Here is a 26,416-nt window from a genome sequence, read left to right on the forward strand (position 1 = left end):
TATTGGAATTCGATTTCATTCTATACGAATTTCAAATTTCGCAAAATGGTTATATATAGTTTACTTTTTCAAATTCAGTTATTGTTTTTTTCGAATTTTATAGTTTTTTTCGAATGTGGTAGAATTTTTTCGAATTTGACAGTTTTTTTCGAATGTGGTAGAATTTTTTCGAATTTGACAGTTTTTTTCGAATGTGGTAGAATTTTTTTCGAATTTGATAGTTTTTTTCGAATGTGGTAGAATTTTTTCGAATTTGACAGTTTTTTTCGAATGTGGTAGAATTTTTTCGAATTTGATAGTTTTTTTTCGAATGTGGTAGAATTTTTTCGAATTTGATAGTTTTTTTCGAATGTGGTAGAATTTTTTCGAATTTGACAGTTTTTTTCGAATGTGTTAGAATTTTTTCGAATTTGATAGTTTTTTTCGAATACGGTCGAATTTTTTCGAATGCGGTCGAATTTTTTCGAATTCGAATACGAAACGAAACGAATTCCGAAAACGAATGTAATGAATGCAACGAATTTAACTAAACGAATTAAGTTAAATAACGAATCGAAACGAAACTAAACTAAACAAATTTTTTCATCCTGCACATGTCTACTCTCCTGTTCAGTGCCCCCACAGCAAGCAGCTTGCTATGGGGGCACCTGAGCTGAGTCGCAGATCCCTGTGTTTATGCAGACACGGAGCTGAGACCAATCCCCACCCCCTCACTCTCCTGATTGGCTAACTGACTTTGATTGACAGCAGTGGGAGCCAATGGCACCGCTGCTGTGCCTCAGCCAATCAGGAGGCATAATCTTGGACGCCATAGAATGCATTCAGATAAAAAAACCTTCTGACTTTACAATCCCTTTAATAAAAGGCAAAATACATTTTCTTGCTAAGCAAACCTCACTCCTAGCACACAATTTGTATTCAGAACATTTGTATAATTTTATTTTTATAGCACTGAAGAAGATGGGGTTGATTTACCTAAGAAAATATTCTGTTCACTTGGCATCGGGGAGGTGCACATTGCAAGGAAATTTTCCTTAGAGCTCTGTAAATGTGGTGAAGTTTTACTTTGCAACAAATACACAATCACATGCAAGGAAAATAAAAAAACAGCATTTTTGCTTCCACATGATTGGATGATGGAAGTTGGCAGAACTGTACCTCATTCACTAAGGGGGAATATTCACTTGCAAAGAGAACAGTCTATTTGCTTTTATGTATCATGGAATTTCACAACGTCATGTCACGTGATTCTCATTACCAGTGCGTACTTTGCATAGAGATGACTGCATCCCCACAGTATACAGCATGTAAAGCAGAACATTGATTGCACAAGATAAATGTAAATAAAGATAATTTGAAGTTACTGTGTAGCAAATTTATATTGGTTGAGGCCATTGTATCTATTTCTTATGTTTGATTTTTTTATATTTTCATAAACATTTTTATATAAATGACCCAAAATATGGTTTAAACAGATTTTATTTTTTATCAGTTTAAAATGTTTCTGAAACACACTTAACTTCAAAAACACTAAACAAAAAACTTCAGTGCTTCACACTTATACATTGTAGTATCAGATTGGAACTTCTGTAAAAATGTTATTACTATCTGTCCTCATCAGAAAATGTATCCCCACTTCCTGACCCAGAAAGAGTGGGAGTCTGAGGGACAGAAGGGACACCTATAAAATAAGTATAGCACTTTGTTAGTAGGAAAATGGCCCCCGTGCACTTAAAAAGAGGATCACCATTGGATCCTAGAAATGACCAAAATCATCATAGCTTATGTTAATCATGATAGTTTATGTTAAACACCTGCATAATATGCAGAGTCCTCTCTGGTTCCACCAGTGGTATAGGGTACTGCTATGAAGATCTAGGCTCATCTAATTGAATCTAATTGTTAAGTGGTACAAGTCAGTAGTAGTAATATGTATACATGAAGCTGGAAGCATGCAGTCTACCAAGTTGAAGAATCAGTTTTGATACATGTAGTAGGTGGACAGTTTCTTACTGCTTTATCAATGGTTGTTGGTAACATAGGGATGTTAGTCCATGTTGAACACTTGCATTAAGTTGTTAAGCGCTTGAACTTCAGTGATTTTCTCCCAGTCTTCTGGAAGTTTGGCTGGTTTTGCTTTGTATTCTTCTGCAAACTGCTGATTAAACAGGACAAATATACATTTCCAGTAGTCTGAGCACTCAATGCTGGGGTCAGGCTGAATGGTCCAGTCTGGATAATATGTACGGTACTCTTTGTATGGGTGCCATTTTCCTTCTGTATCTGAATTCTTAAAGTTGCTTGTAGATACAACAAGTGTGGTACAGATGTCTGTTAATAAAGTATCATCACTTTGCCACCTATATTGTCCCAATCCTGTTGATCTGTGGATAGATGCAAAGTGATGTGTATGTTCTCCACCTCCTGCTTCACAAGGGACTTTACAGAATGGACACTGTTTGCCACAACCAATCACCTTCCTGAACAATTCATCCTGAGGCTTCAGTGTCACTTTGGAAAGTACAGACTCAATATCCAATGATCCAAATTCTGTTAGAATTTGTTGCTCTGTCAATGTTAGGAAATGTTGAATGTCAGATGAAAATTGCTCAACTGCAGTTGTGTTATGGAAAGTGATAACCTTCATCTCATTCTGTGGTATTACCAGTTCCTTTTGTAACATGTCACAAACTTTTTCTAAAAATGATGATATAGTAGGCATTTCTATGCATGCTTTCTCTTTAAGTACAGTATCTATTTCCATCATTATGGAGGAGACAAGAATTTTGCATAAATTATTTAACTTGGCTGAGCTCGTGTACTTTTTGGTGACGTAACTTAGTATCCATGATTCTGAAAACTTTTCATATGAACGAATGTATTCAACATATTTCTGGAAAGACATTTCTTCCAATAGCTTTTCAAGCATCTTACACTGAAAAAAGCTTCTGCTACTGAAAATGATATTTTCAGAACTGTGTAAAATGTCATCCACAATTTTTTCCCCAAGATGTTTATAGACATAGTTAGTAATTGCCGGTTTGATACATCGTTCACAGAATTGTCTGGCTCTGTTCTGGCTTTCACCTTTCTCTTGAAAAATACTGAGAAATACTGACAAGTATTGAGGTCTCAGGCTTTCCAGACATTGTGTTGGGTCATTATTTTTGATAAATGTATCATGCAGTTGCTGAAACCTTTGAGCTGCATTTCCAAGAGTGATCAGTTTGATATCTAGCTCCAGTTCTCTTGAAACATGAAGTTTGGTAGTACTTTCAAGTTCTTTATTTATCTTGTACAGCAATTCTTGGCTGTAAGTGTCATCGTAATCTTCGGGAGTATCAGCTTTTTCTTTAACATACTTGTTGCACATATCTATTAGAGAGACAGCAAAATTCTCTACTCTTTCAAAAGTTTGACTTTCAATGCCCAATGTGTTCTTGACCCGATCCCACCAAGAGTGATCAATATACTTTTCATCCATTTTAAAAGTTTGCTGACCATAATCTTGTAGACTGTTTATGCCCTTTAATTTTTCATGTACAGCAGCTCCCCTATTGCTCAGGTCATGTCTCAGTTTCTGTAAAATCAGATGATCGATATTGTGTCTTTCTAATTTCTTTATCTTCAGATCTTTCAATGTCTTCTTCCACATTGACTCAAATTCCTGTTCTAATTTCGTAGAACTTACCGGTAGCTTAGATTTATTCTTTTTACCAGTTTCTAAAAGAAAACTAATTTTTTTTTCTATTAACTTTTGATATTGACTCTGGATGTTCTGGATCTCAAACTTCCCTTTCTGGATAGAAACTGCCTTGTTACATTTATTCAGAGCATTTCTTTCAAGTTCTCGCCTTAGGAACTGTACACTCATTCTGAATTCTTCTCGATAACGTTCTATAAGATGAACATTTCCAGACTTACTGTCAAAATATTTGTCTAGTAAATCCAGCATTTTGTTTTCCTCCTCAAAAACCAGCTGGTGAAGTTCTTTCACGTACTCTTCACTGACATGCATCTCCAGACTCTCAGCCGACTGATTTTTTATATTATTTTCTGTGCTGGTGACAAAGTTGTAGACTTTTTTGCCGAATTCCCATTCCCAAAGGGAAAACTGCATAGACAGATTGTTATAAGCTTCAGCTACCAGACTGTTCTTAAAACTGAAGATGAATTTTTCATGTTTTACTCCTTTCCACAAGCTTTCTATCCATGTAATAAATCCATTTATGTTGCAAGCTGTATTTTGGGTTTCCATGAACTCAAATAAATACTTCTTCAGCTTTAGCACATTTTCACTGTAACCAGAGTTTACTGGAGCCATTGGAGGGACCCCTTGCCACAGACCAGGAATGTACCAGCTGTGTTTCTCCAAATCGTAGTCTATCACATCACTAAATGATGTGATTCCATCTTGCTTCTCCATTTTTGCAGCCACTTTGGTCATTTCATCCAGTTGTTCCAGAAGTTTCTTCCTATCTCTCATGTTCTTTTCATGAGCAGACACGTCACTCACATTTTGGTGTACAAACTGGCAATTGGGTTTCCTCCCTACTTTCTTCATCCGAAGAAAAGCGTGGACCACAATCTGCAAAATATCTTTCATTTCAGTTGAGTTTTCCATGGCCATATTGACGATAGTGATATCGCTCAACCCAACTACTAGTGTGGCCAGTTCATTGTCATGTTCATAACTGTCCTCTAGGGAGGCCAACTCTGGAGCTTTCAGACCCTCAGTGTCAATCACTATAATGAATTTACAGCGTAGTTGTACTTCAAAATCCTTTTTCACCTTTAGTAAAGTCATAAAAGCCCCTCTAGTACATCGTCCACTGGCCACTGGGAACTGCAGACCAAACATGGTGTTCAGAAGGGTGGATTTTCCTGTACTCTGCACTCCCAGGACTGTTATCACTCTAATTTGACTTTTCATTTCTGTCTTGTTGCTTAATTCAGTCAAGACATCACTTATCCACTTCATGGGGATGTTTGAGGCATCTCCATCTATAAGCTCCAATGGAAATCCATCCAAAAGAAGGTCAGCAGCAATTTTTGGAAGTTTTGTAAACTGTGCTCTCTCTGCTGGAATAATTTCTTCTTTAACCATAGAACACTCAGCCTCATAAAACTGTCCTAACTCACGGATGAAATGTTCAATTCCTAAAGAGCTGTCGGATATTTTTTGGTCAACCTCTTTGAGTTCCCCAGAACTGTTTGACTTGCTTTTGCATTTCTCTTTGTACTCCACCTGTAAGGCAGTAAGATTTTTCCTAGCGATAGTATCCAGTTCTAATTTCATCCATTTCAAAAAATATTGTTTCTGCACCTGAGACAAATGAGTGATTGCAGTTACAAAGAGCATTATAGGATTGGGTAAATCATGTTCATGTTGTTTTTTGTGCAGTGCAAGACGTTTTTGTTCCAGTTCATTTTTATATGTTTGGGCATCTTTGTTACCTTGGTTTACCATTCTGCAAAGTTCTTTCTCTACTTTGGACAACTGTTTCCACAGATCTCCCTGTAGTTTTAGCGTTTCTTTTTTATACCCTTCCACATCGCCTATTGTAGAGGTAATAACACATGCACATGCTCTTGCTTTTTGACAGTCAGGAAAGTTCTCATCCACATCTATCTTGAGCCCATTTGTCTGTGTTTTCATACTCTCTAATGATGGTTGTTGTCTCTCTTTGTGTATTAGGTTTTTAAGGATGCTTTGTATCTTTTTCACAAATGCAGCATCATTTAGATTGTTCCGTTTGATTATCAATTGTTTTTTACTAACATGTAATGTTTCCATTAATTGTTTCAAACAATTCTGAGTTTCTTGGTTAATCTCTTTGCCAGGACCTGGGGTAACAATGAAATAAAACTCAGAGTCAGTGTTATTACAGGTGGACAACAGTCTGACTTGGTTCTCACAAATGTCCTCAACAAATATGAAGACAGCTGATGACACTCGAGTCAGAAATGTGAACTGGTTCCAGCTGGACTCCAGGTCTCCACGTAGGTTGGTCACTGAGATTGGTTCTTGAAAAACATCAGAATTATCACAAGGAAAATACCATGAAACTTCCACCAGCCCATCAGATATTTTTCTCTTAATGTTACCACCTTCCATATCATGGTAGATAAAGAAGTTATGTTGTTGTTGGGCTGGGTTAAGGATCTGGTTCAGGGTTTTAGATTTGGATAATTTATTTTCCCCTAATCTGACAAAAGAGACAGTTGGCATTGGGATATTCACTACATTTTCCTCTCTGAACCCTTTACTGTCCAATAATGAATGAGGTCTCCACTTCTTTACAATGCCCCTCATTGCCCACAGCAAGAAGGTGCAGCGTGACCCATCACCTACTGGGGGGAGCAGCAGAGGGACTGCAAACTGACACATGGACATTTTAGTTGCAATCTCTTGCTGTAGAAAGTGGTCTGAGCAATGCAAGAGAACACAAAGGGCATCCAATGGGTGGATAGTACTTGAGGTATCATGCACAACTTTAAGTACATCAAACATATCATCATTATCATTATCATCATCATTATCTTCTTGACTAGTTGGATCTTTTTTCAGCTGAGTGCTTCGTGAGGACCTATTCAAAGCCATGAGGTTTCTCAAGAAGTGCCACGGAATTTCATTAATATTGTGAAGCTCAACATCTTTCAGATCTTCCAATCCAATGCTCAGGACATCAGATAAGGTCACTTTAGAAGTCAAGTAATTTTTCATATTCAGCTGTTCTACAAGTTCTTGAAATTCGCTTTTCTTTTCTACGAGTAAAAAAAAATTGAATAAAAGTTTCACAAAATACTGTGCTCTAAAATCAGTCTTATGAATATTGTCACTGAACCTAAGAAAATATATTGAAATAGAGATACTGTATATATTGTGTTTCCCTGAAAACACGATATATACAGTTTGGCTACAAAAACACACAAGGACTTATTTTCAGGGGATGTCTTATTTATTTACAGTATGTACAATAATCTACATATATTCATATACAGTCATGTCATCATGACGATCTTAAAGTGGTTGTAATCCTAATATATATATATATATATATATATATATATATATATATATATATATATATCCTGATCCTTTAAAGCATGATAGATAGAACAGTGCTTGTGCTGTGTAATTTACCCCTCTTTATGTTCTAAAAATCCTGGAATAAAGCAAAAAAAAGTTTTTAACTATTTGCCGACCAGCCGCCGTCATTATAGGGCGGCAGGTCGGCTCTTTCCTGCAAATTGCCGTAGCTGTACGCCGGCCCTTTAACAGCTATGGAGGGCACGCACTTGTGGCGCAGCGCTGGAGCCAATTCGCGTGGCTGGCAGCCGCGATGTCCGTCGGCCTCCCGTGATCGCTCCACAGAGAGCCAGAATGGGGATCTGTCAATGTAAACAGACAGATCCCCGTTCTGTCAGGAAAGTACAGAGATGATCGTCTGTTCCTAGTGATCAGGTACAGCGATCTCTCTGTACTCCCGGTCAGTCCTTCCCCTCCCACAGTTAGAAACACCTCCCAGGGAACACATTTAACCCCTTGATCGGCCCCTAGTGTTAACCCCTTCCCTGCCAGTGATATTTATACAGTAATCAGTGCATTTTTATAGCACTGATCGCTGTATAAAAATCACTGGTCCCAAAAAAGTGTCAAAAGTGTCCGATCTGTCTGCCACAATGTCGCAGTCCCGCTGAAAATCCCTGATCACCGACATTACTAGTAAAAAATTATTAATAATAAAAATGCCATAAAACTATTCCCTATTTTGTAGATGCTATAACTTTTGCGCAAATCAATTAATAAATAAATCAATTAAACTGATGAAGAAATTCTTTTTTTCTTTTTTATGGGGATATTTATTACAGCAAAAAGTAAAAAATATTGTTTTTTTTTTCAGAATTGTCAGTCTTTTTTTGTTTATAGCGCAAAAAATAAAGACCGCAGCGGTGATCAAATACCACCAAAAGAAAGCTTTATTTGTGGGACAAAAAGGACATCAATTTTGTTTGGGTACAGTGTCGCATGACCGCACAATTGTCAGTTAAAGCGGCGCAGTGCCGTATCGCAAAAAATTGCCTAGTCATTAAGGGGGCAAATCCTTCGGTCCTAAAGTGGTTAAAAAAGTTCCTGTGTCCCCTGTCAGCTCAGGAGTTCCTGTGTCCCCTGTCAGCTCATTCTGTAATCCCAAAAATAAACCTTTCTTAACCACTTGCCGACCGCCTCACGCCGATGTACGTCGGCAAAGTGGCACGGACAGGCAGAATCACGTACATACACGTGATCTGCCTTCCGCAGGTGGGAGGTCCGATCAGACCTCCCCCGGTGCCAAAGGCGGCCGGCATTTCTTCGCGGGCGATCAGAGGTGAGGGGAAGGCCATCCATTCGTGGCCACCCCCTCGCGATCGCTCCGGGCGAATGAAAATCCTTCCTCTGCCTCTGTAATGTAAACAGAGGCAGAGAAAGTAATGTCATCCCTCCTCGAGCCGGTCTTTTCGTTCCGGCGCCGAGGAGAGAAGACATTCAAGTAAGTGCACCAACACTACACTAACAGTAGAACACGCCAGGCACACTTTTCACCCCCCATCACCCCCCGATCACCCCCCTGTACCCCCTGTCAAACTGACACCAATAGCAGGTTTTTTTTTTGCATTGGTGTCAGTTTGTGACAGTTATAAGTGTTAGGGCAGTTAGGGTTAGCCCCCTTTAGGTCTAGGGTACCCCCCTTTAGGTCCAGGGTACCCCCCTAACCCCACCTAATAAAGGTTAACCCCTTGATCACCCTCCGTCGCCAGTGTCACTAAGCGATCGTTTTTCTGATCGCTGTATTAGTGACACAGGTGACGCTAGTTAGGGAGGTAAGTATATAGGTTCGCCGTCAGTGTTTTATAGCGACAGGGACCCCCATATACTACCTGCTAAATGTTTTAACCCCCTGATTGCCCCCTAGTTAACCCTTTCACCAGCGATCACCGTATAAGTGTTATGGGTGACGCTGGTTAGTAAGTTTGATTGTCATTGTTTTAGGGCACCCGCCGTTTATTACCTTATAAAGGTTTAACCCCCTAATTGCCCGGCGGTGATATAAGTTACGTTTTTAGGGTCAGATAAGGTCTGTGTCACCCCAGGCAGCGTCAGGTTAGCGCCAGTACCGCTAACACCCACGCACGCAGCATACATCTCCCTTAGTGCTATAATATCTGAGCGGATCGATATCTGATCCGATCAGATCTATACTAGCATCCCCAGCAGTTTAGGGTTCCCATAAACACAGTGTTAGCGGGATCAGCCCAGATACCTGCTAGCACCTACGTTTTGCCCCTCGGCCCGGCCCAGCCCAGCCCACCCAAGTGCAGTATCGATCGATCACTGACACTTACAAAACACTAAGCACACATAACTGCAGCGTTCGCAGAGTCAGGCCTGATCCCTGCGATCGCTAACAGTTTTTTGGTAGCGTTTTGAATCAGTCGCTAACAGTCAGGAGCTTTTTTGCCTGTGAGTCTCACTAGTGTACCCCTAAATTTAGAGCCCAAAATGGCAAATCGAAGGCACACTAGTGAAGAGGCCTACACGTTTCTGTGCATGACAGATAGTGAAGAGGAAGTCACTCATCTGTCAGATTCAGGCTCAGAATACGATCCTGTAGAGGACAGCGGCCCCATGACAGATAGCTCTGACGACGGAGTTGTGGTCCCTGCCAAGGTCAGGCGTACCAGACCCCAATCTTCTTCTTCTGTCCTTGAAGTGCAAGAACCGCAGGGCTCTCATATGGAGCAGAGAAGTACTAGTGCCGCTATTCCTTCTGGTGAACTGGCAAGCACCAGCGGCCTAGTACACCCTGGTCGTACATCCAGCACTGCAGTAACACTTGGTGACGTGGCGAGTCCCATAAGTGCAGTTCAAGCTGGCGAGGTGGCAAGCACAAGTAGTGTCCCGCTGCCACCAAGAAGACAAAGACAGGCCCGTCATGCCCATAGTGCCCTTCCTGCTGCATTCGCCAATCCGAATTGGGAACCCACCACTTCTGCAGCACCTGTACTTCCCCCATTCACTGGCCAACCCGGAATTCAGGTGGAAACAGTTGATTTTACGCCACTGGATTTTTATTCGCTGTTTTTCACCGAAGATCTCTATAGATCTATTGTGGACCAAAGCAATTTATATGCTGGTCAACACATCGCCGCTAATCCCCAGTCCTCCCTTGCCAGAGATTGGAGACCAATTACGGTCTCCGAATTTAAGCTCTTTCTGGGCCTTTCCCTCAACATGGGCATAAATAAAAAGAGTAAGTTGCGGTCATATTGGTCCACTGACCCAATTTACCATATGCCCGTGTTCTCTGCTTCCATGGCCAGGGCACGATACAAGCAGATTTTGCGGTTCATGCATTTCAATGACAATGAACTCTTCCTCGTGGAGACCCTGGATACGATCGGCTCTACAAAATTCGGCCCCTCGTAAACCACTTCAACCAACCTTTTGCAGACTTGTTTACTCCCCATCAAGTTGTCTGCATTGATGAGTCCCTGGTTAAATTTTCTGGCCGCTTGTCATTCAAACAGTACCTTCCCAGCAAGCGTGCCAGATACGGGGTCAAGATGTATAAGCTCTGTGACAGGGCCACAGGCTATACATGTAGTTTTATGGTTTTCGAGGGCAAAGATAGTCACGTAGAGCCGACAAACTGCCCTGACTACATAGGAAGCGCTGGCAAGATAGTGTGGGACTTGGTGTCACCCTTATTCGGAAAGGGGTACCACTTGTACGTGGACAATTATTACACGAGCGTGCCACTTTTTAGTCACCTTTAGTCATCTTTTTGATCATCAGATTGGAGCATGTGGCACCGTGCGGCTTGTAGATTCCCGTCTTAGGCTGGGGGAGAGAGCCTGCTTCAAGTGTAATAACTTGCTCGCTATGAAGTGGAGGGATAAGAAGGATGTTTTCTTCTTAGTTGTCGTTTTATTGTTCTCTCTCTCTCTATTCTCTCTGTATTGTTCTGCTCTTTTTTATTGTATTCTTTTCTGCAATGTTTTATTGTTATTATGTTTTACTATGTTTGCTTTTCAGATATGCAATTTTTTTATACTTTACTGGTTACTGTGTTTTGTTGGTAACCATTTTATTGTTTTCAGGTACATCGTTCAGCTGCAGAGCGGATTTATTTATCTTGACAACAACAGCGTATGCTCCCACGATACATAAAGAAGTGACTCCAGCGCTGTCGGAGGTGATTTCACCACCACAGTTACATACTTCAGCATATATGCCGAAGCGTGGGGGCAGCAGTGGGTGGAGGAGCAATTTGCTCCTGCCTTTTGTGGGAGGATGCCCCCATGCTTCGGCATATATATATTTTAGGCACAGGTTGCGTTAAATGTTTTATTTTTTACTATTTTTTTTTGTATTTGCTTTGCAGGTATGGTAAGTCTTACTGTTATACTGTAATGTTACTTTGTTTTATTGTTAACCATCATTTGCTTAGCAGGTACGCCATTCAGTTGCAGCGCGGATTTATTTATCTTGACAGCAACAGCGTTTGCTCCCACGATATATAAAGCCGTGACTCCAGCACTGTCGGAGGTGATTTCACCACCACAGTTACATACTTCAGCATATATGCCGAAGCGTGGGGGCAGCAGAGGGTGGAGGAGCGATTTGCTCCTGCCTTTTGCGGGAGGATGCCCTCATGCTTCGGCATATATATATTTTAGGTAGGCACAGGTTGCATTAAATGTTTTATATTTTACTATTTTTTTTTTGTATTTGCTTAGCAGGTATGGTAAGTATTACTGTTATACTGTAATATTACTTTGTTTTTTGTTAACCATCATTTGCTTAGCAGGTACGCCATTCAGTTGCAGCGCGGATTTATTAATCTTGACAGCAACAGCGTTTTCTCCCACAACACATAAAGCCGTGACTCCAGCGCTGTCGGAGGTGATTTCACCACCACAGTTACATACTTCAGCATATATGCCGAAGCGTGGGGGCAGCAGTGGGTGGAGGAGCGATTTGCTCCTGCCTTTTGCGGGAGGATGCCCCCATGCTTCGGCATATATAAACGGTGAATGTATGCCCATCATTAGAAGTGGGTGGATGAAGGGAGGTATTCTAATGGTGGGCATACCCACCGATCAATATCTTTTTTCCGTTCAGCCCACAGGCTTCATGAAAAAAAAGTTTACAATATATGCCCAACAAGGACCAGCAACGTACTGGTATGTTGCTGGACTTTGAGTGGTTATACCAGAATTATGCCTGCAGGTTTAGGTATCATCTTGGTATCATTCTTTTCAGCCAGCGGTCGGCTTTCATGTAAAAGCAATCCTAGTGGCTAATTAGCCTCTAGACTGCTTTTACAAGCAGTGGGAGGGAATCCCCCCCCACCGTCTTCCATGTTTTTCTCTGGCTCTCCTGTCCTAACAGGGAATCTGAAAATGCAGCCGGTTATTCAGCCAGCTGACCATAGAGCTGATCAGAGACCAGAATGGCTCCAAACATCTCTATGGCCTAAGAAACTGGAAGCTACGAGCATTTCATGACTTAGATTTTGCCGGATGTAAACAGATTTGGTAAATTGGGAAAGCATTTTATCACACCGATCTTGGTGTGGTCAGATGCTTTGAGGGCAGAGGAGAGATCTAGGGTCTAATAGACCCCAATTTTTTCAAAAAAGAGTACCTGTCACTACCTATTGCTATCATAGGGGATATTTACATTCCCTGGGATAACAATAAAAATGTTTAAAAAACATAAAAATGAAAGGAACAGTTTAAAAATAAGATAAAAAATCAAAAAAATAATAAAGAAAAAAAAAAAAAGCACCCCTGTCCCCCCCTGCTCTCGCGCAAAGGCGAACGCAAGCGTCGGTCTGGCGTCAAATCTAAACAGCAATTGCACCATGCATGTGAGGTATCACCACATAGGTCAGATCGAGGGCAGTCATTTTAGCAGTAGACCTCCTCTGTAAATCTAAAGTGGTAACCTGTAAAGGCTTTTAAAGGTTTTTAAAAATGTATTTAGTTTGTCGCCACTGCACGTTTGTGCACAATTTTAAAGCATGTCATGTTTGGTATCCATGTACTCGGCCTAAGATCATCTTTTTTATTTCATCAAACATTTCGGCAATATAGTGTGTTTTAGCGCATTAAAATTTAAAAAAATGTGGTTTTTCCCCAAAAAATGCGTTTGAAAAATCGCTGCGCAAATACTGTGTGAAAAAAAAAATGAAACACCCACCATTTTAATCTGTAGGGCATTTGCTTTAAAAAATATATAATGTTTGGGGGTTCAAAGTAATTTTCTTGCAAAAAAAAATTTTTTTCATGTAAACAAAAAGTGTCAGAAAGGGCTTTGTCTTCAAGTGGTTAGAAGAGTGGGTGATGTGTGACATAAGTTTTCTAAATGTTGTGCATAAAATGCCAGGACAGTTCAACCCCCCCAAATGACCCCATTTTGGAAAGTAGACACCCCAAGCTATTTGCTGAGAGGCATGTCGAGTCCGTGGAATATTTTATATTGTGACACAAGTTGCGGGAAAAAGACAATTTTTTTTTTTTTTATGCACAAAGTTGTCAGTAAATGATATATTGCTCAAACATGCCATGGGAATATGTGAAATTAGACCCCAAAATAAATTCTGTTGCTTCTCCTGAGTACGGGGATACCACATGTGTGAGACTTTTTGGGAGCCTAGCCACGTACGGGACCCCAAAAACCAAGCACCGCCTTCAGGCTTTCTAAAGGGCGTAAATTTTTAATTTCACTCTTCACTGCCTATCACAGTTTCGGAGGTCATGAAATGCCCAGATGGCACAAACCCCCCCCAAAGGACGCCATTTTGGAAAATAGACACCCCAAGCTATTTGCTGAGAGGTATAGTGAGTATTTTGCAGACCTCACTTTTTGTCACAAACTTTTGAAAATTGAAAAAAGAAAAAAAAAAATTTTACTTGTCTTTCTTCATTTTCAAAAACAAATGAGAGCCGCAAAATACTCACCATGCCTCTCAGCAAATAGCTTGGGGTGTCTACTTTACACAATGGGGTCATTTTGGGGGGTTTTGTGCTATCTTGGCATTTTATGGCCTTCAAAACTGTGATAGGTAGTGAGGAGTGAAATCAAAAATTTACGCCCTTAGAAATCCTGAAGGTGGTGATTGGATTTCGGGGCCCCGTATGAAGCTAGGCTCCCAAAAAGTCCCACACATGTGGTATCTCTGTACTCAGGAGAAGCAGCAGAAAATATTTTTGGGTGTAATTCCACATATGCCCATGGCATGTTTGAGCAATATATCATTTAGTGACAACTTTGTGCAAAAAAAATAAAAAAATTGTCACTTTCCCGCAACTTGTGTCAAAATATAAAATATTCCATGGACTCAACATGCCTCTCAGCAAATAGCTTGGGGTGTCTACTTTCCAAAATGGGGTCATTTGGGGGGGGGGTTGTGCCATCTGGGCATTTTATGGCCTTCAAAACTGTGATAGGTAGTGAGGAGTGAAATCACAACTTTACGCCCTTAGAAATCCTGAAGGCGGTGCTTGGTTTTCGGGGCCCCGTATGCGGCTATGCTCCCAAAAAGTCCCACACATGTGGTATCCCCATACTCAAGAGAAGCAGCAGAATGTATTTTGGGGTGTATTTCCACATATGCCCATGGCATGTTTGAGCAATATATCATTTGGTGACAACTTTGTGCAAAAAAAAATGTGTTACTTTCCCGCAACTTGTGTCAAAAAATAAAATATTCCATGGATTCAACATGCCTCTCAGCAAATAGCTTGGGGTGTCTACTTTCCAAAATGGGGTCATTTGGGGGGGTTTTGTGCCATCTGGGCATTTTGTGGCCTTCAAAACTGTGATAGGTAGTGAGGAGTGAAATCACAACTTTACGCCCTTAGAAATCCTGAAGGCGGTGCTTGGTTTTCGGGGCCCCGTATGCGGCTATGCTCCCAAAAAGTCCCACACATGTGGTATCCCCATACTCAAGAGAAGCAGCAGAATGTATTTTGGGGTGTAATTCCACATATGCCCATGGCATGTTTGAGCAATATATCATTTGGTGACAACATTGTGCAAAAAAAAATGTGTTACTTTCCCGCAACTTGTGTCAAAATATAAAATATTCCATGGACTCAACATGCCTCTCAGCAAATAGCTTGAGGTGTCTACTTTCCAAAATGGGGTCATTTGGGGGGGTTTGTGCCATCTTGGCATCTTATGGCCTTAAAAACTGTGATAGGTAGTGAGGAGTGAAATCAAAAATTTACGCCCTTAGAAATCCTGAAGGCGGTGCTTGGTTTTCGCGGCCCCGTACGCGGCTAGGCTCCCAAAAAATCCCACACATGTGGTATCCCCATACTCAGGAGAAGCAGCTAAATGTATTTTGGGGTGCAATTCCACATATGCCCATGGCCTGTGTGAGCAATATATCATTTAGTGACAACTTTGTGCAAAAAAAATGTCACTTTCCCGCAACTTGTGTCAAAATATAAAATATTCCATGGACTCAACATGCCTCTCAGCAAATAGCTTGGGGTGTCTACTTTCCAAAATGGGGTCATTTGGGGGGTTTTGTGCCATCTGGGCATTTTATGGCCTTCAAAACTGTGATAGGTAGTGAGGAGTGAAATCAAAAATTTACGCCCTTAGAAATCCTGAAGGCAGTGATTGGTTTTCAGGGCCCCGTACACGGCTAGGCTCCCAAAAAGTCCCACACATGTGGTATCCCCGTACTCAGGAGAAGCAGCTGAATGTATTTTGGGGTGAAATTCCACATAGGCCCATGGCCTGTGTGAGCAATATATCATTTAGTAAAAACTTTTTGTAAATTGTTTTTGTCATTATTCAATCACTTGGGACAAAAAAAATGAATATTCAATGGGCTCAAAATGCCTCTCAGCAATTTCCTTGGGGTGTCTACTTTCCAAAATGGGGTCATTTGTGGGGGTTTTGTACTGCCCTGCCATTTTAGCACCTCAAGAAATGACATAGGCAGTCATAAATTAAAGGCTGTGTAAATTCCAGAAAATGTACCCTAGTTTGTAGGCGCTATAACTTTTGCGCAAACCAATAAATATACACTTATTGACATTTTTTTACCAAAGACATGTGGCCGAATACATTTTGGCCTAAATGTATGACTAAAATTGAGTTGATTGGATTTTTTTTATAACAAAAAGTAGAAAATATCATTTTTTTTCAAAATTTTTGGTCTTTTTCCGTTTATAGCGCAAAAATTAAAAACGGCAGAGGTGATCAAATACCATCAAAAGAAAGCTCTATTTGTGGGAAGAAAAGGACGCAAATTTCGTTTGGGTACAGCATTGCATGACCGCGCAATTAGCAGTTAAAGCGACGAAGTGCCAAATTGGAAAAAGTCCTCTGGTCTTTAGGCAGCCAAATGGTCCTGGGCTGAAGTGGTTAAAGTCATTGTATAATTATGTAATCTGTTTTATAAAAAGATGATATAATATGCAGTGTGTCTCCTTTTGTAACTGCACCGCTGGGCACTCAGTGACCCGCCAGAGCTCTTCTTTCCTGCTCCAAGCACTGCAGAGGGTGGGGGCCACTGACATCAGCCGGGAGGAGAGGATAAGATCTCCGGCAGGTCACGTGAGCGCACAGCGGTGCTGTAAATAAGGTATTTTCCACAATAAAGTTACAAATGGAGACACACTGCACATTATATAATCTTTTTACAAAACAGTTTGCATGTTTTTACAAAGACCTTAACTAGGGCTTATTTTTAGGGTAGGGCTTATGAGTTGAGTTGCATCTTGATATAGCGCGATCATTTACCCCGTAGGATCGCGATGCGCTTGGGACACACGTTCACACATATACTAGGGCCAATTTGGACAAAATGCAATCAACCTACCAGCATGTCTTTGGAGTGTGGGAGGAAACCGGAGTACCCAGAGGAAACCCACGCAGACACAGGGAGAACATGCAAACTCCAGGCAGGTGTCGTGGTCGGGATTTGAACCAGTGACCCTTTTGCTGCTAGGTGAAAGTGCTAACCACTACACCACTGTGCTGCCCATATTGCAGCCATCCCCGAAAATAAGCCTTTTTTGGGGTAGGGCTTATTTTCGGGGAAACAGGGTATTAGGCCTCATCTATAAAAATGACAGGTCTTCTCATTTATAATACACTATATTTCCAAAAGTATTGGGACACCTGCCTTTACGCAAACATGAACTTTAATGACATCCCAGTCTTAGTCCATAAGGTTCAATATTGAGTTGGCCCGCCCTTTGCAGCTATAACAGCTTCAAATCTTCTGGGAAGGCTGTCCACAAGGTTTAGGAGTGTGTCTATGGGAATGTTTGACCATTTTTCCAGAAGCACATTTGTGAAGTCAGGCACTGATGTTGGACGAGAAAGCCTGGCCCACAGTCTCTGCTCTAATTCATCCCAAAGGTGTTCTGTCAGGTTGAGGATGCTCAATGACTGCACACCAGTGCAAAAAGCAAGGTCCATAAAGACATGGATGATGGAGTTTGGAGTGGAGGAACTTGACTGGCCTGCACAGAGTCCTAAAATCAACCTGACAGAACACCTTTGGGATGAATTAGAGCGTAGACTGCGAGCCAGACCTTCTCGGCCAACATCAGTGACCTCACAAATGCTCTTCTGGAAGAATGGTCAAACATTCCCATAGACACACTCCTAAACCTTGTGGACGGCCTTCCCAGAAGAGTTGAAGCTGTTATAGCTGCAAAGGGCGGGCCAACTCAATATTGAACCCTACGGACTAAGACTGGGATGCCTTTAAAGTTCATGTGTTTGTAAAGGCAGGCGTCCCAATACTTTGGATAATATAATGTATAAGAGAAAGGAGAGCACCTATCACAAGTTGGTAATAAAGTGCAGATTTTGTCATTTTTGATACAATGCCCTTTTATCTGCTCAATCAGTGAAAAAAAAATTGTTACATCTTGTGAGCTGACTACATCCTTTGCCTCTGCTGAGTGCGCTTAGCATTGTTCTTAACTATATTTGTGTACTACAAAACATATCTCTCATGTTAGGCTTCATGTACACGAGACGCCAGTGCAAACTCTGCTGAACACATGTTTTTAAAAAGTGCTAGGAACCCCAAATTTGGTCCTAGCACCAAGTGGCCCCGAAATTTGGGGTTCCTAGCACCAAGTGGCCCCAAGATACGGGGCCCCAAAGTCGGGTCGCAAAATGTTAAGCACTTCTGCAGCAGAGAATGACATTTTCCGACCTGATTTTGGGGCCTCATATCTCGGGGCCACTTGGTGCTAGGAACCCCAAATTTGGATATGTTGTAGTGTTCCACCGTGTTAGCACACCAACTTTGGGGTTCCTAGCACTAAGTGGCCCCGAGATATGGGGTCGCAAAATGTCATTCTCTGCTGCAGTTTACCATCATATTTCTGTGTTTTCTGGTCCAAAAAATGGGGTTCCTAGCACCAAGTGGCCCCAAGATAGGGGGCCCTAAAGTCAGGTCACAAAATGTCATTCTCTGCTGCAGAAAAGTGCTTGACAATTTTGGTGTGCTAACACAGTGGAACTAGCACTACAACATATCTAAATTTGGGGTTCCTAGCACCAAGTGGCCCCGAGATACGGGGGCCCCAAAGTCGGGTCTCAAAATGTCATTCTCTGCTGCAGTTTACCATCATATTTCTGTGTTTTCTGGTCCAAAAAATATTGTTCCTTTAAAAACACTTATAAACGTAAACGCGGTACCGCGTTTAGCCGCGTTTGGCGTCTGAAATGTGGAAAACTTTTGCATCTGAACCCATTTTTTTGCTTCTGGAAAAACGATGTTAAACTGCCTAAAAATGCCAAAAAACGAGACTGTGTACATGGACACATAGGATAATATTGAATGAGTTCAGGGGCAGTTGAAAAAAGTGTCCAACTGCCTCTGAACACGAGTTTAACACGAGTCTCGTGTGCATGAGGCCTTATGGGTAAGAGAGATAGGTGCTCTGTAGCTCTGAAACACATCTAGTCTTTGGGTGACAAGACCATAGATACATTATGGTGAATGAGAATGATTACATTAGGGCAGTTGATTGTTACTTGCAGTATCACCAGGTGAAAAAAAAAAAGAGCAGCCATTACATCTATGGCGTATATAATAATACAATATAATAATGTTTTTTTTTGGGGGGGGGGGTTAAAAAACTCCTTAATAAATGACTTACCCACTTGATGGTAGAGAGGCAAACTGGACAATTCAGGGAACCTGGTAATCATGAGCTGCAGATGATCCAGAAATAATTTTGAGGATGATTCTCCCTTCTGTAGTATAATATCTATCATCTTCCCACTTTTGACAGGAATGTTCTCATTAAAGAGATCCAAGACTTCGTCCAAGGATAGAAGATCGAGTGACTCAAGCACCTCGTAGAAACCATAGACATTCTTTTCAAATATAATTATTAATTTATCCTTCAGATTCCTTATAGTCTGCGAGGCTTCCTCAGTAGAAGACATGTTGCGCTGTATTCAAAGTCTGCAGGTAAAGAAGAACAAATAAATCTTTAATACATTTTTTGTAAACCACTTCAATACCGGGCATTTACACCCCCTTCCTGCCCAGGCCAATTTTCAGTTTTCAGCGCTGTCGCACTTTGAATGACAATTGCGCGGTCATGCAACACTGTACTAAAATGTAATTTTTTAAATTTTTTTCCCCACAAATAGAGTTTTCTTTTGGTGGTATTTGATCACCTCTGCGTTTTTTTTTTTTTGCGCTATAAACAAAAGAAGAGCGACAAGTTAGGGAAAAAAACACAATATTTTTTACTTTTTGCTATAATAAATATCCAAAGTTTTAAAAAAAACAAAAAACACATTTTTTCCTCAGTTTAGACCGATACGTATTCTTCTACATATTTTTGGTAAAAACAAATTTGCAATAAGCGTATATTGATTGGTTTGCGCAAAAGTTATAGCCTCTAAAAAAAAAGTTTTTTGGCATTTTTATTATTTTTTTTTTTTACTAGTAATGGCGGCGATCTGCGATTTTTATTGTGACTGCGACATTGCGGCGGACAGATCGGACACTTTGGACACTATTTTGGGACCATTCACATTTATACAGCGATCAGTGCTATAAAAATGCACTGATTACTGTGTAAATGTCACTGGCAGGGAAGAGGTTAACACTAGGGGGGCGATCAAGGGGTTAGGGAGTGATTCTGTAGGGGGAGGGGACTCACAAGGGGAGGAGACCGATCGGTGTTCCTCTGTACTGGGAACACACCATTGGTCTCCTCTCACCTGACAGAATGTGGATCTGTGTGTTTACACACACAGATCCACGATCCTGCTCTCTTATCGGGCAATCGCGGGTGCCCGGTGGACATAGCAGTCGCCGGGCATGCGCATCGGCTCTCGAGTGACGTGGCGGGCACGCACGCGCCACCCAGATGGCCGGGAAGCCCGGGACATCATATGACGCCTGCCCAGGATAGGAGATCCCTCCTGGGGACGTCATATGAATATGGGCGGGATGTGAAGTGGTTAACCACTTCAATACCGGGCCAATTCTGACACTTTGCTCCTACATGTAAAAATCATCATTTTTTTGCTAGAAAATTACACAGAACCCCCAAATATTATATATGTTTTTTTAGCAAAGACCATAGAGAATACAATGGCGGTTGTTGCAACTTTTTATCTCACACAGTATTTGCGCAGGAATTTTTCGAACGCGTTATTTTTGGGAAAAAAACAGTTTTGTGTTTAAAAAAAAAAACAAAACAGTAAAGTTAGCCCAATGTTTTTGCATTTTGTGAAAGATGAAGTTACGCTGAGTAAATAGATACCTAACATGTCACGCTTCAAAATTGCACACGCTCGTGAAATGGCGCCAATGTTCGGTACTTAAAAATCCCCATAGGCGACGCTTGAAATTTTTTTACTGGTTACATGTTTTGAGTTACAGAGGAGGTCTAGGGCCAAAATTATTGCTCTCGCTCCAACGTTCGCGGCGATACCTCACATGTATGGTTTGAACACCGTTCACTTCTGCGTGCGAGCACACGGGGACAGCGGCGCTTTAAAACATTTTTTTTTTATTGTTAATTATATTTTGTTTTTTTTAATTTGACACTTTTTTGAAAAAAAAAAAATTGATCACTTTTATTCCTATTACAAGGAATGTAAACATCCCTTGTAATAGCAATATGACATGTCAGGTGCTCTTAATAGTGAGATATGGGGTCAATAAGACCCCATATCTCACCACTAGGCTGGGAAGCCTGAAATAAATAAAAAAATAAAACGATCGGCGCTTCCCAGCCGAAGCGGCGCCGTTTTTTTGAATGGAGAGGCTGGGCGTGACGTCATAACATCGCGCCCGGCCTCCGACGATCATAGAGACTCCGGGGACCATCTGGTCCGCCGGAAATCTCTATGATCTACATCCGGCGCCGGTGGATCCACTCTCCGCCTCACCAATCGTAACGGTGAGTCGGAGCAGGCACCGGAGGGCGGCGGGAGGGGGGGGACGTCCCCTCTCGCCTCCCATAGGAACGATCAAGCGGTGGAACGGCCGCTATGATCATTCCTATGGTGTAGAGATTCGCCGGCTGAAACCGGCAATATCTGAATGATGTCTGTAACTACAGGCATCATTCAGATATACCTGCTCAAAGCCCAGGAGGTCATATGACGCCCGTGGTATTGAAGTGGTTAAATATATTATTTAGAAAGGAGCTTTCAAATGTGGACTGAACCCATGTTTAGTCTGAATTGTACATGTTCAGCATTTGGGCAAACTAAATGAGATGTTCAACAACCCACCAACCTGATCATCTGGCTCCAGTGGGTGGCCGAACACCCCATTCCTGGCCATTTGCTGAACATCAGGAAAACCAAATTCATGCCCATGGTCAAAGAACTGCACATGCATGCGGAACAGTGCACAGAACCAGGCTAGGATGGCGGCGATCTGACAACCCCCCCCCCCCCCGGCGCCCCCCACCCTTGGGAGACGGAAACCATCGATTCACTGATAATGTGCCATTTGAGAATGCTGCCTTACCTTAGCCCCTTAGTTCCTATGAAGGGAACTCTTAAGGCGTCAGCATACCAAGATATTTTGGACAATTTCATGCTCCTAACTTTGTGGGAACAGTTTGGGGATGGCCCCTTCCTGTTCCAACATGACTGCACACCAGGGCACAAAGCAAGGTCCATAAAGACATGGATGAGCAAGTTTGGGGTGGAGGAACTTGACCCGCCTGCACAGAGTCCTGACCTCAACCCGATAAAACACCTTTGGGATGAATTAGAGGGGAGACTGCGAGCCAGGCCTTCTCATCCAACATCAGTGCCTGACCTCACAACTGCGCTTCTGGAAGAATGGTCAAACATTCCCATAGACACTCCTAAACCTTGTGGACAGACTTCCCAGAAGAGTTGAAGCTGTTATAAGTTAGTGTTAGGGACCACAGATATCAGGGTGCCGTGGCGAGGCTCTGTGGCTTACGCATACATTGGCAAATGTGTGCAGACTAAACCCCAGCTTTTAATGCATACTGTTAGACAGGTTGATTTGGTTGTCTGCGAGCTGGTCGGTAAGTAAGCTTGGTCTTTTTACCCTCGATTTATCCTTGGCCCTGTTTTTACCTTATGTCGCCCCCCAATGCTGCTTACTGCGATGGCCAGTTATAGATGGGGGCAGTGGTGCCTGTTTTTGTTGAAGCTGTTATAGCTGCAAAGGGTGGGCCAACTCAATATTGAACCCTACAGTCTAATGCCCCGTACACACGGTCGGACTTTGTTCGGACATTCCGACAACAAAATCCTAGGATTTTTTCCGACGGATGTTGGCTCAAACTTGTCTTGCATACACACGGTCACACAAAGTTGTCAAAAAATCCGATCGTTCTGAACGCGGTGACGTAAAACACGGACGTCGGGACTATAACTGGGGCAGTAGCCAATAGCTTTTGTCTCTTAATTTTTTCTTATCATGCGCGGCACTTTGTCCGTCGGAATTGTCCACACACGATCGGAATTTAAAGGATCGGATTTTGTTGTCAGAAAATTTTCTCTCCTGCTCTCAAACTTTGTGTGTCAGAAATTCCGATGGAAAAAGTCCGATGGAGCCTACACACGGTCAGAATTTCCAACAACAGGCTCCGATCGCACATGTTCTGTCGGAAAGTCCGACCGTGTGTACGGGGCATAAGACTGGGATGCCATTAAAGTTCATGTGCGTGTAAAGACAGGCGTCTCAATACTTTTAACAATATAATGTATGTGTAATTTATAACAGCATAAAGATCATCAATGGTGTGCGATGTGTAGAAGTGATCAGAAGTTCTGATAATTCTCTGTAGTCTGAATACTGTACATTAGATCTGCAGGGTTTCTATATTATATTATATCATATCTCATATTACTTTATATAAAAAATCATAATATATTACATTATATTATATTAGCTAGTTAAAAGTAAGGCTATCCTGTAAACGAACATCCCTCAAATACCATTTCATATTCCCATACACTACAAAGGCTTTACTATACCTGCACCTTCCCACACAGGGAATTATAAAAGTACATTTAGATATCAGGAATCTACAGAGATACATGTAATATGGGAGCTGTAGAGACAAATGGAGAAGATAAACCTAGAGCAGCCTTTCTTAATCTTTTCAACACAGGGGAACCCTTGAAATAACTTTCCGGTCCCAAGGAACCCCTACTAAAAACACGAGCGGACTTTTGGACCGGACTGGTCCGACAGACGGAGTCCAGCGGACAATTCGACCGTGTGTGGGCTTCATCGGACCTGCAGCGGACTTTTTCAGTCGAAAATCTGACGGACTTTAGATTTGGAAGATGTTTTAAATCTTTACGTCAGAACTCCGCCGGACCCAGTTCCTATCAAAAAGTCCGCTCGTCTGTATGCTAGTCTGACGAACAAAAACCGACGCTAGGGCATCTATTGGCTACTGGCTATCAACTTCCTTATTTTAGTCCGGTGTACATCACCACGTACGAATCCGTTGGACTTTGGTGTGATCATGTGTAGGCAAGTCTGTTCGGTCGGAAAGTCCGTCGGAAGTCTGCCCAAAGTCCGTCGGATAGACCGTCGGACCAGTCCAATCGAAAAGTCCACTCGTGTGTACGCGGCATTAGTGAGATGGTCAGTGGGAATAGTGGTCCACATGCTTATGGTCACTGGGAAAAATTACCCATATACAGATAGCTATAAAGATCAATGGTGTTAGTGGGAACTTCTCTGAAATGCAGAAATTGCTCATTGCTCCAGGAACCTCTAACAACTTCTGGAGGAACCTTTGGGATCCATGGAACCCTGGTTGAGAAATCCTGACCTAGAGGATAAGAAAGAAGAATTGTCTGTAATTGTTTTCTACTGACCTTCCATCCATGGTCCTGTTCTGTAGAGAGGAGATCTGGGTATCTGGTTCCACTCAGCTCAGTTCTCATATATATAGAGAGGGGGTGGAGGGGAAATGCAGAGCGATTCCAGAGAAATGAAAGTAACATCTCCAGTATCCTGGCTGTGGGTTTATTGTTTGCAGCTCTGATGGCATCCCTCCAGATAGAAACACAGTCAGCTCCATCAGGGGCGTAACTAGAAATATATAAATAAAACTTTTGTGCGCTAGCAGTAATTAAATAAATAAAAAATGCCTAGGAGACACAATGTGTGTGTGAATCCCAGCAAGAATAACGACAACAAGTGCATGGAATCATAAATACAACAAAATATTAGCATAAACTGGAAGTAAGTAGTCACACATCAAGGCAACTCATGATCAGTCCAAGACAGGATTCAAAAAAATAAGGAAAAAGGAAAAAGTCCACTTGTTATATCTCTTCACTGAAACATGGGAAATAATGAGCTATAATGAGCTGAAGAGACTCTCATCGGATGTGCATTGATTGCAGAAAAAGGAGTAAAAGATGTGCGCTTACCCCAATCGTTGGACCTCCTCTCTGGCAAGGTCGTATGGGCTTGCAGATATAGCCCTCTGCAGGGACAGAATGTTGATATCCGGGTCTTGACAGCATGTACCACCGACTCCAAAATGGTACGGACACTCCAACTGCTCCAACATCAGAGGGGGGACAATCCTTAGATGTGATGTCTGCATTGGTTTTCTTTTTTTTCTGTCTTTTTTCCTTTATTTTCACCTGATTCTGCAACACTTCCTGTCCTGGGGTGACAGTGTTCAATCATTGTACTGTATTTATGGAAGAGCAGTGTTATCACCCTAGGATAAGTGTGTTAGGGGTACAGAACACCTCTCCTTCTTCTCTACTCCATAACATCTGGGGGATCTCAGATGTTATGGATCTCAGATCCCCCAGATGTTATGGAGTAGAGAAGAAGGAGAGGTGTTCTGTACCCCTAACACACTTATCCTAGGGTGATAACACTGCTCTTCCATAAATACAGTACAATGATTGAACACTGTCACCCCAGGACAGGAAGTGTTGCAGAATCAGGTGAAAATAAAGGAAAAAAGACAGAAAAAAAAGAAAACCAATGCAGACATCACATCTAAGGATTGTCCCCCCTCTGATGTTGGAGCAGTTGGAGTGTCCGTACCATTTTGGAGTCGGTGGTACATGCTGTCAAGACCCGGATATCAACATTCTGTCCCTGCAGAGGGCTATATCTGCAAGCCCATACGACCTTGCCAGAGAGGAGGTCCAACGATTGGGGTAAGCGCACATCTTTTACTCCTTTTTCTGCAATCAATGCACATCCGATGAGAGTCTCTTCAGCTCATTATAGCTCATTATTTCCCATGTTTCAGTGAAGAGATATAACAAGTGGACTTTTTCCTTTTTCCTTATTTTTTTGAATCCTGTCTTGGACTGATCATGAGTTGCCTTGATGTGTGACTACTTACTTCCAGTTTATGCTAATATTTTGTTGTATTTATGATTCCATGCACTTGTTGTCGTTATTCTTGCTGGGATTCACACACACATTGTGTCTCCTAGGCATTTTTTATTTATTTAATTACTGCTAGCGCACAAAAGTTTTATTTATATGTTTATCACTTCATGGATATTTGAAGTTTTTTTTGCAGCTGCACTCTATTTATTTGTTATTTGTTATCACGTACTGCTCATTAGCGCAGGTTTCTTCCATTATTTTTCGCGTAACTAGAAATCACAGAGACACATAGCAAAATGTTGTATGGGCCCCCCCCCCCACAAAAATAGCAAAACAGTGCAAAACAGATGACAGTCTGCCACTCCCTACCTCCTGTCCAGACTCCAGAGCCTCCTCATGTCCTGAAAATGATGTCCCTTCACAGGACCCCTTTACATTACACAACCCCCTGAACATCTGGACCCCTTTACATTACACAACCCCCTGCACATCTGGACCCCTTTACATTACACAACCCC

The 26,416-nt window shown here is 41.8% G+C and overlaps 2 protein-coding genes across 2 annotated transcripts in view; both read right to left on the reverse strand.

The window, feature by feature from the left end:
• The window catches only part of LOC141148333 (up-regulator of cell proliferation-like), an 86,838-nt gene extending 62,363 nt beyond the window's left edge, over positions 1–24,475 (reverse strand). Inside the window, exon 1 of the mRNA XM_073635708.1 lies at positions 24,404–24,475. The gene's annotated coding sequence lies outside the window, so the exon portion shown is untranslated. The remainder of the gene's footprint in view (positions 1–24,403) is intronic.
• On the reverse strand, positions 1,462–19,531 carry LOC141148332 (up-regulator of cell proliferation-like). Its single transcript, XM_073635707.1, has 2 exons — positions 19,204–19,531; positions 1,462–6,768 (listed from the first exon to the last, which is right to left on the reverse strand). The coding sequence occupies exons 1-2, from the start codon at positions 19,493–19,495 to the stop codon at positions 2,048–2,050; spliced, it is 5,013 nt and encodes a 1,670-aa protein (XP_073491808.1). The 5' UTR covers positions 19,496–19,531; the 3' UTR covers positions 1,462–2,047.
• Positions 24,476–26,416: the final 1,941 nt, after the last annotated feature.

Source organism: Aquarana catesbeiana, linkage group LG06, assembly GCF_042186555.1.
Source record: "Aquarana catesbeiana isolate 2022-GZ linkage group LG06, ASM4218655v1, whole genome shotgun sequence".
Classification (NCBI taxonomy): domain Eukaryota; kingdom Metazoa; phylum Chordata; class Amphibia; order Anura; family Ranidae; genus Aquarana; species Aquarana catesbeiana.